This window comes from Chionomys nivalis, chromosome 6 (genome assembly GCF_950005125.1).
Source record: "Chionomys nivalis chromosome 6, mChiNiv1.1, whole genome shotgun sequence".
Classification (NCBI taxonomy): Eukaryota; Metazoa; Chordata; class Mammalia; order Rodentia; family Cricetidae; genus Chionomys; species Chionomys nivalis.
Genome location: NC_080091.1, coordinates 98,834,706 through 98,850,717, shown reverse-complemented (window position 1 = coordinate 98,850,717; position 16,012 = coordinate 98,834,706). Strand labels below are relative to the sequence as shown.

The 16,012-nt window shown below is 45.4% G+C and overlaps 1 protein-coding gene across 1 annotated transcript in view; it reads right to left on the bottom strand.

Moving 5' to 3' along the window:
• Scarb2 (scavenger receptor class B member 2) overlaps positions 1-16,012 on the bottom strand; it is a 54,900-nt gene that overhangs the window by 28,451 nt on the left and 10,437 nt on the right. The window contains exon 2 of the mRNA XM_057771917.1: positions 5,944-6,101. Coding sequence (XP_057627900.1) covers positions 5,944-6,101 — 158 coding nt within the window. The remainder of the gene's footprint in view (positions 1-5,943; positions 6,102-16,012) is intronic.

Here is a 16,012-nt window from a genome sequence, read left to right as displayed (position 1 = left end):
GATCTCGGTGGCAAAACATTTGCCTACCAGGCTGAAACTCAATTGCCAGCTGGTGGGGTAGTGACAAGGGGCCAATCCAGGACACACTGCTTAGGATAAAATGAAACTAGAGGCTGGAGTTACAGCCCCAGAGGTAGGGTGTTTACATAGCAAGCCCAAAGTCCTGTTAGATGCAATCACCAGCACCCTGCCCACCCTGCCCACCCTGCCAAAAAACCAAAATATATGATATCAATCAAAAATGTACATGGGATTTGAAAAACTTGGTATGAAAAAGGAAGACATGAAAGAGTAATAATTCTGGATGTACACATCATGTTTGTTAAGTTTCAAACCCAGGGCAGATGGCTATAGTGCCTATTTAACATATCAAAGCAGACATGGCTGCCAGGTTCTCCCAGCATCCTTCAGTGCCTATCTGTTACAGGGTCTGGCTGGCAAACCCCTTCCTCCACCCCGAACTCTCCAACCCAGAGGCTGGGCTGCCTTTCCCCACAGGCTCTTCCCTATAGAATCCAGACATTTTGGTTACCTGCTCCTTTTGTAGCTTTGGTCTCATGGCTGCTGCACCTGGTTCTCTCTCCCCTCTCTCTGCCCCTCCCCTCTCCCCACATGGCCCAGCTCAGTCTGGTCTGGACTCTCCCAGATGTCCCTGCCTCTGCCTTTCATCTACAATAAACTTTCTCCTCCACCATACTAGGAACAGCCATCTTCTTTCCTTTCCTTTTTATTTCTTTTTTTTTTTATTCAGTGCTGAAATATATTTGGGGGTCTATTGTGGCAAATGAAATATGAACATTTTTATATGTTTCTTTTTACTTTGCTAGATGCAGCTATTAGGAAAAGCTTAAGTAACTTGTGTAGTTCATAATAAATTTATTAGGAAGCTCTAATTGGAGAATAAGATATTTTTCTTTCCTCTTATTTTTTCTTTCTTTCTTTCTTTCTTTCTTTCTTTCTTTCTTTCTTCTTTCTTTTTTTCTTTTTTTTAGATGGTCTCACTCTATAATCCAGACTGGATTTATGGCAAATCTCCTGCCTCACTCAGTCTCCCTAGTGCTGGGATTGCTGGCATGTGTTGAAACACCTGGCTCAAAGCATAAAATTCCAAGCTAAGAACACGGCTATGATTTGGGTATGTGTCCCCAGAGGCCTATGAAGGCTGGTTTCTCCACTGTGGCACTACTGGGAGAAGGTGGAGACTTTAAGCCGGAAGGCAAGGGGGAGGAGGCAGGTCATCTCGCCAGCCTTTGAAGAGAATGAGACCCAGCCCCTTCCTTTTTTGCTGCCATCACCATAGGCCCAGAAGCAACTGGGCCAAGCAATCCTCTCAGAGACCCCCCAAGGTTTGAGTGAAAAGAAACCTTGTTTCTCTACAGTGTTTGTTTTAAAGATGAAAAAACATGAATGCCCAAAACAAAAATAAAAGTAAAAGGCTTAGACACAGGTGACAGCAAACCTTTACAGACATCAAGGTCACACAGGGAAAGTCACTAAGACCCCAAGCAGGAAGTGAAGGAAACAGCTGATATGCCGTAGGGAAAGTCGCTCTGGCAATAGAGAAAACATGGGGGTGAAGGTGTTAAACTCTCCCACTTTCCCAACAGCTCTTAGGTTCCAGTTTTCTGAAAAGAGCAAACAGGTGTCTTTTGCAACAAAAGGCCCTTAGATTCCTGGTCCAGGGAGAAAACAGACGCAGAGGGCCTGAGTCAGCCTTCCAGCATCTCAAGGACAAACCCAGCAGTCCCCTTCCGAGTCACGGCCAAGCTTGTGCAGACGCGTCCAAAAATGATAAAACTAAACCTCGGTCAATCAGAAATGTACTAATGTAGCTGCTGCTTGTTTAACCAGTTGTGTAGCTGTCCCCGAAACTCCCCTCAATTGTGCTTAAACCTCTCAGGGTTGTCGCCACTTTGTATAGGTGAAGGACCCACGTGCTTGCTGGTATAACAAACGCTCTTTGTTCTTGCATACCATTTGAGTCTGGGGTTTCCTCAGACCCTACAAGGGGAAGGTGACCAGTAGGAGGCACCAGCACAGTCCAGCTCTACCGCATCTGCTCTCAGGGTGCTGTTGTGTTTTCATGAGTTTTTTTGTTGCTGTTTGTTTTGATTTTTGTATTTTCTGTTTCTCTGAAAAGGTCTTGCCACATAGCCCGGGTTGGCCTCCATCTCTTGACCCTCCAGCCTCTGTCTCCCAGGTGCTCTCAGGGGTTCTTCACCTCCTGTGCCTGACAGTGCGCATAGGTATCTACAGTTAACCCTCTCCACACTGCCTCACATCAGCTCCTTGCTGGCAGAGGCTGTGCACGGCAGGCAAAGCATTGCCCTGCTGAGTTATCTCCTCAATGTCTCTGGCTTTTTATCTTGAGACAGAATCTCACTGAGTTGTCTAGGCCGACCTTGTACTGATGTTCAAATCCTTTAAATAAAAGGGTACAGGGTTCGCTTATAAGACACATACATTTCCCTGCTTTTTTGTCTGCTGTCTGCCTTACTGGGGATCAAACTCCATGGTTTTTTCATACACGTGGCAAGTTCTCTAACACTGAACTATACTCCCAACTTCCTCCCATGTACTTCCAGTGCTTTCTAGATTGGAATTACCTAATACAGTGCAAATGCTGTGTGGACAGCGGTTCTGTGCTCGTCTGTTTAGGCAACGACAAGATAAGTCTGTATGTGTTTAATGCAGAAGCAGCTAATGTGTGCCTAACAACACAGCACCTGCCAGCAGGAACCTAGCTTTCCCCCGAGCATTTCCAATGTGCAGTTAGTTAGCTATGTAGATAAGTGGATATGGATATAAATCTGGAACCAGTGGATACAGAGGGTGAACTGTGCACTACGGAGGGAGAAATGGGAAGCATGGGGAAGAGTTGCCTGTGGAGGGAAGAAGGAGGGCAACCCAGAGGCAGACAAAGGGAGGGGACAGAATATAACCCTAAGGATGTTTGGAAAAAGGAAATCATTATTTTACATCTTACAATTACACATGCAAGCATGTGTACATTCATGTGTATATAAATGTATATGTGTGTATGTATGTGTATATATATATATATATGTATATATATATATGAGATGAAGTTATGTCACCTGGGATGACAGTGCTCCCCCTAAAGTCATTGACTAATGAAAACCCATCGCCAGGCACAGAAAACTTTTTTCAAGCTGTTGGTCAGGATGTCCAAGGGAACACAAAATAACCTAGGCTACTGCCATAGCCCACGGGTTCTGCCTCCCAGAGATTGAGATTAAGGTCCCTATTGCTGAAGACACCACACACTTCAAACAGTGTGGAGAAATCAGGCTAGAACCAACCCGGAAGCCTTCTCCCTGAGAACAGGTTCACAGATTATCGGGTTGAGATATACAAGCAGCCACGGGAGGAAGGCAACCAGTAGTCCTACTTGGCAACTATGATGCCTACAGACCACAACAAGAACAAGAATGGCAAGAGATTCTGAAAGGTGGCACTTATATCCTGGGGTAACCAACAGCCTCTTAAGCCATTCGGACTTAAGAGGAAGTTCAACAGAAAGTTCTAGCCTACAACCTGCGGCTGGTGAACCTAACGCACTACCTGAGCTGGTCAACCTAGCCCACTGTCTTTGTCTGATAAACCCAGCCCACTGCCTGCAGCTGGCAAGGCAATGACCCTAGAGGAGAACCTATGACTGCCACTTAATTAAACCAGCACAATACCTAACTGCATCCCAAACACTTACCTTTCTATCCACAGGAAAGTGTAGCTCTCATCCTTCAAAGGCGCTCCCTTTTTGCAGCAGAGACCATTACAGAAAATCACAATTGATCAAAAAGCACAGGACAACTGATACCGACAGCACAACCCCGACGACCAAAGGCTCAGAAACCGTAGGAGAGGAGGGGGTGGAAAGTCTGAGAGCCAGAGGACCAGGGTATCTGCTGCAAGCTCGTGTCTTCTCGATATGACAGGGGAGCTGCACTCCTGAAATCTCACCAAGACCTACGAAATGACACCACCAGTTGACACACCAGCATAGACGGGGAAAATTCACAGGGTCCCAACATAGGTGAGGACCTATGGGTGATTAACAAACTGCTGGGAGAGAAGGAAGTCAGTGTCTTCCAGGAAAGAGCCCCTGAGAGGTGAACTCAGCTGGTTGTGTGTGTGTGTGTAACAGTAATAATTAAAGAGGGCGTGAATTTGAGAAGAAGTGGCGCACAGGAGGAGTTGATAAGATGATAAGATTAAACCTCAGTCAATCAGAAATATTTTGATCACCATTTTACAGAGAAAACCCAGACAGAAAGTTGCAGAATTGCGATTTGACATACGCCCTCATCTGAGCTGAGGTACAGCATACTGCCTGAGGCGGGTCTGAGGTTTTGGTCTTTAAATTCCCAGCACCTGGAATAATACTGACTCATAACAGATGACTCAACCAACAACCATTCATTCACGGGGCAACTGATTACAGCAGATGTGTGAGCATGTCAATCAGCTCACAGTCCTGGAAAAAGAACCAATTGTCTGCTTCCTTTATTAACGTTCCTCTCTCTCTCTCTCTCTCTCTCTCTCTCTCTCTCTCTCTCTCTCTCTCTCTCTCTCTCTCTCTCTTAAGCTTGGCCAAGGAAAACTTTACTGGCAAGATTCCTGAAGGGGCCGGGCGGTGGTGGCGCACGCCTTTAATCCCAGCACTCGGGAGGCAGAGACAGGCGGATCTCTGTGAGTTCGAGACCAGCCTGGTCTACAAGAGCTAGTTCCAGGACAGGCTCCAAAACCACAGAGAAACCCTGTCTCGAAAAACCAAAAAAAAAAAAAAAAAAAAAAAAAAAAAAAAAAAAAAAAAAAAAAAAAAAAAAAGATTCCTGAAGGGGAAGGAGGAGCTTCGGTGACTACTGCAACACGAAAGTACTCTGACCGGAAGACCCACGTCCTCCCCTTCCATCCGCTCAACTTTGAAAGCATATGATCAAGGGCTGGGGAAATGGCTTGGCAGGTAAAGGTGCTTGCTGTTAAGACTTAGGGCTTCAGTTTGATCCTTGGGACCCACATGATGAAAGGAGAGAACGGACTCCTACAAACTGACCTCTGACCTCCACACAAAAGCCATGAACTGAGCATGCGCACACAAAATAAATGTAATAAAAATAATCTATACCATTCTTCAATCGTCTTAGCCTTTGAAACTGGCAGCCACTGCCACAAACCCAGTTGCCACCCATTAGTTCTTACACATAGTGAGTGCTGCTTAGAAGGAAATGGATGAACTGGGTGTAGTGGAATTAAGTCTGAAATCCTACTACTTGGAAGGCAGACACAGGAGGATTTCCACCAGTTCGAGTTCAAGGCCAGCCTAGGCTACCGAATGAGTTTCAAGATGGTAAAACTCTGTCTCTAAGAAAGGCTGGGAACACGGTTTAGTCAGCAGAATGCATGTAAGGAGTCCTGAGTTCACATCCAACATGAAATAAAGGCTATGATCCCAGTTTAGGAGGCAGGAGGATCAAGAAGTTTGAGGTCATCCTTTGAGACATGCTGAATTCAAAGCCATCCTGAGCTACAAGAAATCTTGTCTCATTAGAAAGAGGGAAAAATTGAATGAATGAGAAACAAAAAAAAATTGAATGAATGAGAAACAGGAAAAAAATAACTCAGATCAATAGTAAATTCTAGAAACTGATTTAAAACTAAGTATGTATGGAATGAAATTGGAAGGAGCCCTAAAAGGCTCGAGATGAAGAGCAGCCCTGGAGGACAGACAGTGTTCCTGAGTAGGACATTGGGGATCCAGCCCTGCCCACAGAGCTCTCTGGAGGAATCTCCCCAGACACCAGCAATGCCACAGACAGAAAAGAACCAAAGCGCGGTCCCACCAGCCCATGTCCTAGCAAGACTGGGCTGGCACAGCCTCTAGGACCCCGCATGATTCAACAGCAGAGAGGAGGAACTGACCTGTAGGTGTACGGCCCCACTTCTTCTAGTATGGGGATTTCACCTCGGAGGATCTCCTCTGGATTGGTGACATTGAAGAAGTAGAACTGAGTGTACACAGGTAGAGGGGGTTTCTCCCAGGAGTCAAAGACCTCGGTACCATTTCTCAACACCATATTCTGGGAAGAAAAACAAAACAAAACGCGTTTACAAAAAGGTAAGGCTACTGCTTCTGAGCATGGGGCAGAAAGAGGGACATTCATTCCCTGTCCTGTAACTGGGGTTAGGGGGCAGAATCCCAGGTTCCAGAAACCACAAGAAGCTCGTGGTAGCAACCTGTCCCGATATGCATGGATTAAAGAGAAGAGTAACCGTGAAAGGTGGAGAAAGCATTAGTGATGTATTGAGAAGAACATGCAAATGAGTCCGATGACTCTGAGTTCATCTTTAGAAGTGTGGGGTTTAACTTGTTTTAAGTCAGGGTTTCACTTTGAAGTCTAGGCTGGCCCTTTGAGGCAGTCCTCTTGTCTCAACCTCCTAGGTGATTACAGACATGCACCATCACGTCTGGTGAACTGTTTAGGAGGAATAATTCTCCCAAAAGGGAGGGAGAATTAGCGTGGTTCTGCCCATCTTTGTCCCAGGTCCGACCCTGCCGGGTACTTCAACATGTTGATAAATTATTGTCATATCAGCTAGTTCCTACCAAATGATCCACTCTGAGATATAACCACACCAACATATATATGGTTCCCGTCTTTGGATAGGTGAGCCTTGAGGGGGTTGAGCTAGGTAGGACAGACAGACACTCCTCAGGGATGACCACATCTATCCGGTGCAGACTCGGCAGGAGTCTGATCTGAAGAAAAGCCAGCACAAGAGGGCAGAGCAGCCAGGCTTTCCTCATGCTTTTAGTTATCTCATGGGCCCAAATCAGAAGTCCACACATGGTAGCAAAAGCAGATTCTAGGTGCCTGTCATGGTCTGCCCTCCTTTCCTGGTTATTTTAATTAATTCTTCGGCATCCACTTGCAATCTCTTGGGACAGGTCCATATCTCACACTACTAGGGCCCACGGCCCTGTTAAGCCATAGGTCTTCAGTAAATATCTGTCCTAACAAAAAGATATTGCAGACAGGGCTCATGGATGGGAGCATTGTGGAGCTTTGGTATTTTGAAGAACCGATAGCCCCGAGTTTTAGAAGCCACTGAAAAGCACAATACACTCCCAGTTGGCCTAAGACGAAGAATCAGACAGACAGGTCAGTCTCAGCTTTGGTCCTTCCATTTGACGCTCAGCAACTCCACCATCAGGAGCTTTTGCATGCATCTTAGAGTCAATCCCTCACAAATCTATAAAGTAGAGACGGCTGTCTCTGGCTCAAACTCAAACTGAGGCTAGGGACTATTGCAGACAATCTTTTTGTCCCCACAATCCTTCCTTGACTTCCTACTTTTACCAAGGTAGCATGGGCTAATATCCCTCACATCCAAATTCATATTTCTAAGTCCTAACCCCCAGTACCTCAGCTTATGAGCATCTTTGAAGAGAGGGTTTTGAGAGAGGTAACTGAGATTAGATGAGGTTATGTAAATGGGGACCCAATATTACTGGTGTCCTTATAAGAACAAAACACTAGGAAAGGAAGTACCCCGAGTGTGTAGATGAAGCTGCTCCCAGAAGCCATAGGTTACTAAATGAAACCCCAGTGCCAGGGGTGGGCTACCTCCCTATGAGTTGTTGGTCAAGGAGGTCTTTGAGGCTCCCAGGGTAACACAAACAATTGCCACTGCCCTTGGTTGCCCACCAGAATGTAACGATAATGGATGCTTTGGTCACAGGATTAAGAAATCAAGATGGAACTGAGCTGGAAGCTTGCTCCCTGCTAGCTAGCTCTGATGGTGCCAGAAGCTGCAGAGAAGACTCAGGAGGAAGAATTACCCTCAGCGAGAGGTCTTCCTCAGCTGTGGCCTCTGAATGCTATGCTATTGACCGGCAATAGTGGAAAGTCTGTTGTGGGAGTAACCAACCACTTCTGATTGGCAGTGAAGCCTGCCCCACAGGCGGGAATTCATATCTGGCACAGAAAATTTGTCAAAAGCCCATGCTGGCAGGTCATGGGTCCTATTGCCAAAGCTACTGTTGGTTTTTAGCTCATGGGCATGATATACTAGTCCAACTGGCCTCTAAATAATTATGTCCGTGCCCAGAAAATAACGCTATCAGCTGTAGTTAGAGAAGCTTCTTGCACTGCACAGAAGAACCCACAGAGATTACTACTGTCCATGTGATGAGAATCAGTGACCTTTGGTTACTCAGGCATAAATAAGACACACAAAACATTGTGAAAGAATCTTCAACCATCCTTTCTATCCAATACCTTGCTAAGTCAGTGAGCCGAGACCAGATTGATGGAATAGAAGAAACATTCAAAAACCAGCTATGCGACACCCCCAAGGTCCAGTGGAAGACTGCTTATTGAGACTTCTTTGTTTCCACATCCTCCACTATTCCCCTCCCCAGGCAGGAACTTGGTCAGCTTTACCCACGAAGAAGGCAGCAGGTATTTAAGAGCTTTGGGATTTATTTATTTTTCTCTCCGTGAGGTATTGGGAATTGAGTTCAGCAAAGGATACTGGGTAAACATTCTACCACTAAGCTATACAGCTCTCCAGCCTTTAAGAAAAAAAAAGTCTTAATTATTATTGTTATCTTGGCACACTAAGCTACCCAGGCTAGCCTTGAGTCAGCCCAGACTGGCTTTAGTTTCTCAAGTCCTGTCTATCAGAAAGTATGCATACAACACCTTAAAACTACCAGGAAGTTAAGCTACTTAAAACTGACACAGTACTTCTGAGAATGGAAGCCTGTGAATGATTACTCAGTCTTCCAGAGAACTTCAAAGACCCCTGGATATTTAAAAAGTCACTCGGCTTTGAGAAGGATCACTTTTGCTTGTCCAAAACTTTCTAGAAAAAAGCTGGGCAGTAATTTTTCTTCTCCACAAACTGCCTGAGGAAAGCTGTACTGGAAGAAACCAGTACTTTCCACTGAACTCTATGACAAAGCACATAAGCATCACTTAAGGAGGGTCAGCACAGGAAACACCTAATAACAGAAGTCATTAGGAACCAAGAAGGAGGAGGGAAACTCAGCAACCAAAAGTGGAAATGGGGCTCTTCGGTATGTAACCAACTGGGTTAGCTGGGGCTTCGCAAAGTGGAGTAAGTACCCTGGTCTTTAAAAACCAGTAGGTGTGTTTGTTCTTTTGCACTTCCTATGACCCCTAGAACAACACACTTCCTGGAGAAATGTTGGTTCAATATAATACTAGAGAACTTTGAGGCTAGCTTCCGTTGACTTTTACGGAGAGAGAAGGTGGGTGTGATCCTTTGACTGGGCACAGAAAGACCTTGGGGAAAGCAGATAAAGAGAGAACCTCAGCTGCAACACAGCCAGCCACTAGCGGTGACCCTAGCAAGCAGCCTGAACTGTTTCTATCCCTACCGTGTGTATCCTCTGCTTGTTTAGTGAAGAAGTTGAATCTACCAAATGCTTGCTGTATCGTGAAGGTCAGAGGAACAAGTTCAAGTCCCAGGCTGCAAGATAAACTCCCTGTGAGGGTTAACTAGGTTAACTGCCCAGAGCCCAGTGTGGGTGGGGGCTGGAATGGCTGCTTCTGGGTAGGGGTCAGCTGACCTTGGCAATGCAACTCCAGGTTCACCCTCCTTTTCCAAGAATAGAGGAAGGGAGTCTGCTGAGATAGTTCAGTGACTAGGAGGGCTTGTTGTGCAAGCGTGAGGACTGACTTCTAATCCCCACATCCCACGCAGGGGAAAACACAGGCATGGCTGTACATGCCACTCACCGCAGCACCGACAGTCTGATCCTAGGAGCTAGCCGGGTGAAATGGTGAGCTTCAGGCTCAGTGAGAGACCCCGTCCCGCGGAAACAAAGCAGAGAGTGAAAAGTAGGTCACCTGGTCCTACTATAACTTCTGCATGCGCATGCGTGCTCACACACAAGCACACATGCACCACACAAAAAATAAAAATAAATTAATCTTATTTTTAAAAGAACCAAAAACAGGAAGGGCTGCATCTGTGTGTGGTGGCCCACATCTGTAAGCCAACTGTGGGGGTGGGTGAGACAAAGATTTTCACAAGTTTGAGGCTGGCCTGGGCTACAGAGTGAAACCCTATCTCAAAGCGGAAAGCCAAACAAACACAAACAGTACAGGAATGCACTCCTTTTGCGTGTCAGTTCAACATAGGCAGTACAGCACATTGGTCAAGAGGGTTAAATAAAAAAGAGGTGGAGAAGCCGTTAACATGGCTCAGTGGTTAAGCGCACTTGTTGCTCTTCCAAAGGACCCAGGTTCAGGTCCCAGCATCCACATTGAAGCTCTCACAATTGTCTGTAATTCCAGATCCCGGAACTCTTCTGGCTTTTGTGGGCAACAGCCCAATGCACACACGGTACACATATGTAGACAAACTATGCATAAACACAAACCTACAAAACAAATAAATCTGGGCTTGGGGATATAGCCTGATAGTAGCCTTTGCCTTGCCTTGTCTACATGTGGAAGGCCTTAAGTTCACTTCCCAGCAAGGGATGAGGGTGGGTTGGAGTGGGGGTGGAAACACAAATCTGGCTCGGGTCAGGACAGGCTACTTTAAAGCATTATTGTAAAGACTACTGCAAAGGGCAAAAGCTAATAGTGATGCTTGCGGAATCTCAAGGGCTAGGCAAAGAGTTTACTTTCCTAGGAGGAGTGGACAAGACTAGAGGACACAATGCTGGGGAAAGTGGGGTGCTTAGGAATGGGCCTCACCTGGGGGCCAGCTACGGCTCAGCACCAAGGTGTGCAGAGAATGAGAGGGAGGAAAGACCTGGGATCTCACTTATCTGTTAATGAAGTTCATCTACAAATTACAAACCCTGGAACTCCGCAAGTGGGAGCCAAACAGATGGGTAAGCAGCTGGGTTTATCTTGCTTGGTTTTATGGCGCTCAGGCAACCCAAGGTACAAAGAAAAGCGCGGGGAATTTCCAGAAAGAAAGGGGGCAGAAATCCTTCCAGAAAGGGTGGAAGTCAGCCTACTTGGGCATCCATAAACACATCTCTGTGACGTACAGGATAAAAATAAAGTTTAGAAGCCTTGTCTCCTTAAACAAGGCAAACGATGACACTCACAGTTAACTATTGAAACGGTCCTTGTCAGAGTGATCCTTACTTGGGCCGCAGTTGGTAGCAGACCCTGGTACACCCTAGTATTCTCCCCATGGTCAGTCTGACCCCACGGTATTTCTCTATCTTGGCTAGAACAGAGAAGAACCCAGGCCATCCATATACACTGTCCTGCCTCCTGTTACTACATTCAAATCTTCCCCCCTTTTCTGTACCGTTCATGCATCTTTCCTCTGGCTCACATGGTTGTGTGTTTGTCAAGGAGCCCTCTGTAAATCTCAGAAGAGACCCTTGGCCTTGTGTGTGTGTGTCTGTGTGTGTGTGTGTGTGTGTGTGTGAGGGAGACACACAGAGAGAGAGACCAAGGGGGATGAGAGAGCAGAGGGAAGTTGTAAAAGCAGCTGCCAGCATTTCTGAGACGGTTTCATCTTTATTTTTATCCTTTCCCGAGTTCAGCTCACAAGACAGTCACTACTGCCACCACTGCCAGCTGTGTACTACTGTGTCCCTGACAGAGTCTGGGGCTGTGTCAGGGGACGCATTGCTCCTGAGATAGATAAGAATTTCCAGTTTCCCAATTTGTGTCAGAGCCAAGCACCAAAAAAAGAAATGAAAAGAAACTACAGTATGTAGATAAGGAGACGGTTGCACAGATGTTCCCAAGTACAAAGTCAGTACATTAAATCAAGCCTGGACAAGCCTGGGCTGCGATGTGGCAAAGCCCATGTTTGCTTACCCCCAGTCTGGTGGAATGACCAGATTTAGCAAATGCAACTGAGTTTCATACAAACAATTTCTTAAGTGTAATTATGTCCCAGATATTACATGAGCTACATAGAAATTAATTTAATCTTAAGTGCTTTTTTTAATTTTTAAAATTGTATTTGTTGTGGTATTTTGCCTACATGTATATCTGTTATATTATACATACATGCCTGGTACCCAAGAAGGTCAGACAAGGACATTTGATTCAGTGAGACTATAGTTACAGACAGCTGTAAGCCACCATGTGGATGCTAGGAATCAAACCCAGGTCCTCTAGAAGAGCAGGCAGAAAATGATGTAGGCTTAACAGAGGCATACAGAAGAACCTAGGGACAAAGTGTTGTGATATCTGTAATGTAAACTAGTCTGGGCATCTTGTTTTGTATCAGGCAATCCTACCCTAAAGGAAACCATAGCAACAACAGAGAAAACACAATACACTAGACTCTGAGTTCCCCAGGCAGTCATCCTGAGTTCTTAAGGAAAGAAAGTATGGCAGCTGTTGGGGCGGGGAGGTCATGCTGAGCTCCATCCACTGGATGTGAGGACCTAAGAGGAGAAGAAGCACAGAGCCCCATAGCTGCTCAGTCCCACTATGCTAATGTATCCAGAGAGAGCAAGGGAACCTTGTCCCACAAGACGGGACAGAAAGTTCATTGATCAAATCTCTAGTTTTGCATCAGATACACAGACATTGGTGGTGCACTGCCCAGAGCCTGCTCTGCAAAATCAGTATTGACAAATGAATACATAACAACCTCAAGTCCAGAGAATGCTGGATCCAAGGAGCCAGGATCACTGCCACAGCTGCCCTGAGCCAGTCTAAACATAAAGCCATACATGGGGACAGCTGCGGTCCATCACCGAGGCCTCTGCTGTGGTAGTGACAGCTCCAGATAAGACCTTCAATCGGCCGAGCTGTCATAGTCAGAATGCATTAAAAACCCGCATAAGGTCCTGAGCCTGTTTCACAAATGAGGTTGGCTAGCGCTTGTTAATTTTAGCCAGGTACAATGGGATCGGGTTTTTTTTTTTTTTTTGGTTTTTCGAGACAGGGTTTCTCTGTGGTTTTGGAACCTGTCCTGGAACTAGCTCTGTAGACCAGGCTGGTCTCGAACTCACAGAGATCCGCCTGCCTCTGCCTCCTGAGTGCTGGGATTAAAGGCATGTGCCACCACCGCCTGGCTGGGATCGGTTTTTCAAAGCACAATACTGTACCTCACTAAAAGAAATATTGGGATGAATCCTTGTTATGTGGTGAATTAAGAACAAAAGCTAAACTAACAATGAGGAAATAAATAGGAAATACTTTCCTATTCATCAGCCAGAAAGGTACAAAGTGAAGTCCTTCCTGTGCCCAACAGGAAGAAGCCGTGTTCTCCAGACGAAACTTAGTTTAAGGACACAAATGTCACATAGAATTGTAAGCAGGATTCACTCTTGCCTAAGATAAAATGATCAGTTCACAGAAGTGTGTCTGGTCATATCAGATTTGGAAGACACATCTGGTGCAGCAGATTAAACAACAGCAACAACGACCAAACTACAAATGTGCAGGGAGCAATCGTGCAAGCGTCCAACCTCAACTCCCAAATGAGGCTGCCATTTGCTGTCACCTGAAATCAGGAAAATGGTAATTGGTTCTCCCCCTGCCCAGGACACCCTGCTGTCATAGAAAATTTGGGCAATAAGTTTTCATTTGCAAAGTTTTTATAATGAAATTTTTATTTAAAAAAAAAAGTAAGAGGAAGTCATCAGTTACAGTAGCCCATACCTGTGCTCTCATCACTTGGGAAGCAGAGGCAGGAGGATCAAGAGTTCAAGACCAGCCTTGGCTACATAGCAGGGACCAAGAAGCTAGCTTAGTGAGTAAAGGTGCTTCAGTGGACAGGCCTGATGGCCTGAGCTCAATCCCGGGAACCCATATACAAAGTTGGATGTCATCAGAACAGCAGTAGGAAGAAGTGCAGCTCCTGAAGAATTCTCCTCTGAGCTACACAATAGCAACATGGCACATGTGTGCCTCATGACACACGCATACTCATGCACACGTGTGCACACACATAGACAGATAAGAAAAACAAAATGAGTGGCAGAAAAGAAAATAACACCGTTATAATCCATGCTCCCACTATTAGCATTTCTTCTTTAAAATGTTAATAATGTCTTTGTTTTTTAAAAACTGTTTCTATTTTATGCATATGCATGTTTGCCTGAATATATACATAAGCACCACTGAGTGACTGGAGCCTGCAGAGCCAGAAGAATGCATCGGATCCCCTGGAACTTGAGTTATAGGTGGCTGTGAGACGCCAGGTGGGTGCTGGGAACAGAACCCAAGTCCTAGAAGAGCAGCCATTACTCCTGACTGCTGAGGCATCTCTCTAGTCCCTCCTTTTGATATTTTAAAATCTATACATATGTATGTACATTTTGAAAAAACATTATAAACTATCCTCATTTAGTTTTAGACCCTGTATTTGTGTACTTATCTCTTATATAGTAACCAATCAGCTCACCTAGTCATTCGCTTTGGGACATGTACTCATTTCTGTCCTGCAAAGAATGTTCTAGAATATCTTCATCTAAGCTATGGATGAATTAGTTTTTAATTAAGTATTACTGTGTGTGTTTGTGTGTAGTTGGGAGGGAGGCTGCATGTGTCACCGTAAGCACATGAAGGTCAGAAGACAACTTTGTGAAGTTATTTTTCTCCCTAGTCACCCTTCTAACGGCTTCTAGTTACCCAACTCAGGCAGGCTTGTGAGGCAAGTGTCTTTACCCATGAAGCCACTTCCCTAACCCTATTAATTTCTTCAAATCAGCTGTCACCTTTGGAATTATTTGATCAAGGTTTTTATGAAGTCACGTTGTCAGAAACTTCCAGAAGCATCATCATGGACCATATCCCTCCAATACCAGTCTAAAGATGTTTGAAATTTTAAGAGTGAGAAGTAACATCTTAAATTACAAGAAAAGTATACTTTTTTGTTTTGTTTTACAAAGTTACCAATGAAGTCAGCAGACTTGGCAAACAGCATAACTTGGAGTCCACGGAAAGCTGGAAAGCTGGTCAGAGGGAGAAGAACAGCGACCCTGTCCTGAACCTGGGGGCAAAGAGTCCTGACCAGCCACAACTGACATACATAGGTCAGATGTACCTGACTAGCTTCTCTACCTAGCACTGTGAGGCAGTCTTGCAGTGACCTTTGGGAAGAAATGGCAGGAGAGTTGTTGAACCAGCTGTCCCAGGGCAAGCCACTTCCAAAGGATAAAAATAAGCACTTGGGGAATTGCGTCAGATTTGACAGGAATCAGAAATACTTTTAAGGAAACCATCAGGGCTCAAGAGCACTACGAGCAACTCTGCAAAGTCAAGAGAAGGCTCCTTAATAATTAAACACAACTCAAGCATCCATACTGCCAATCACCCACATTTAAGGCAGCCAACTCTGAGAACCTGAAGGCTGAAGAGTGTGTGTGACTTTCGCCAAATACCAAAACATCAGTCGGTTTTGTTTTGAAAGATTGCTCCCCTAAGTTAAACAAATCTAAGACACACACCTGTAATTTAAATAATTTTCACTACTTCCACCTAGTCTCTTTGGCACCATGAGATAAAATCCTGCCGTTAATGCTTTCCCCTCGATTCCTGACTTTGCATTGGAAACACATTCCGCGTTCACCATTTTTGCATAATCAATGACTCATTCTGGTGAGACTGTAACTGTGACAGTTTCAGCTAATGGAAGCTGACAGCTCCGTTTCAAATCCTAGCTCACTGGCAACTGTTGCCCTGTCTCTAAATGACACCAGGGTCCTTATGGTAGGCTAGCTACATTGAAGCAAACTCCTGCTAGGAAACACTGCAGTGTTCCCTGAGGGCCCAGGGTGATCAGCAACACAGCCAGGATGGAGAACAGTAAGGGTAGCAGCCAGAAGGAAAGAAAGGAGTAAGTGAGGGTTTCAACACAGAAATCTGGAAGAGGCGTGAGTATTCTGACTATGGTATCCACTGTACCTCACCGTCAAAGCTGGGGACATATATGTGTGTAGGGAGGGTGGGCAGTGAGCCAGAGAGCGCCGGAGAAAAACGATTTTCCGCTGGAATTGAATAAGAAACACAGCCCT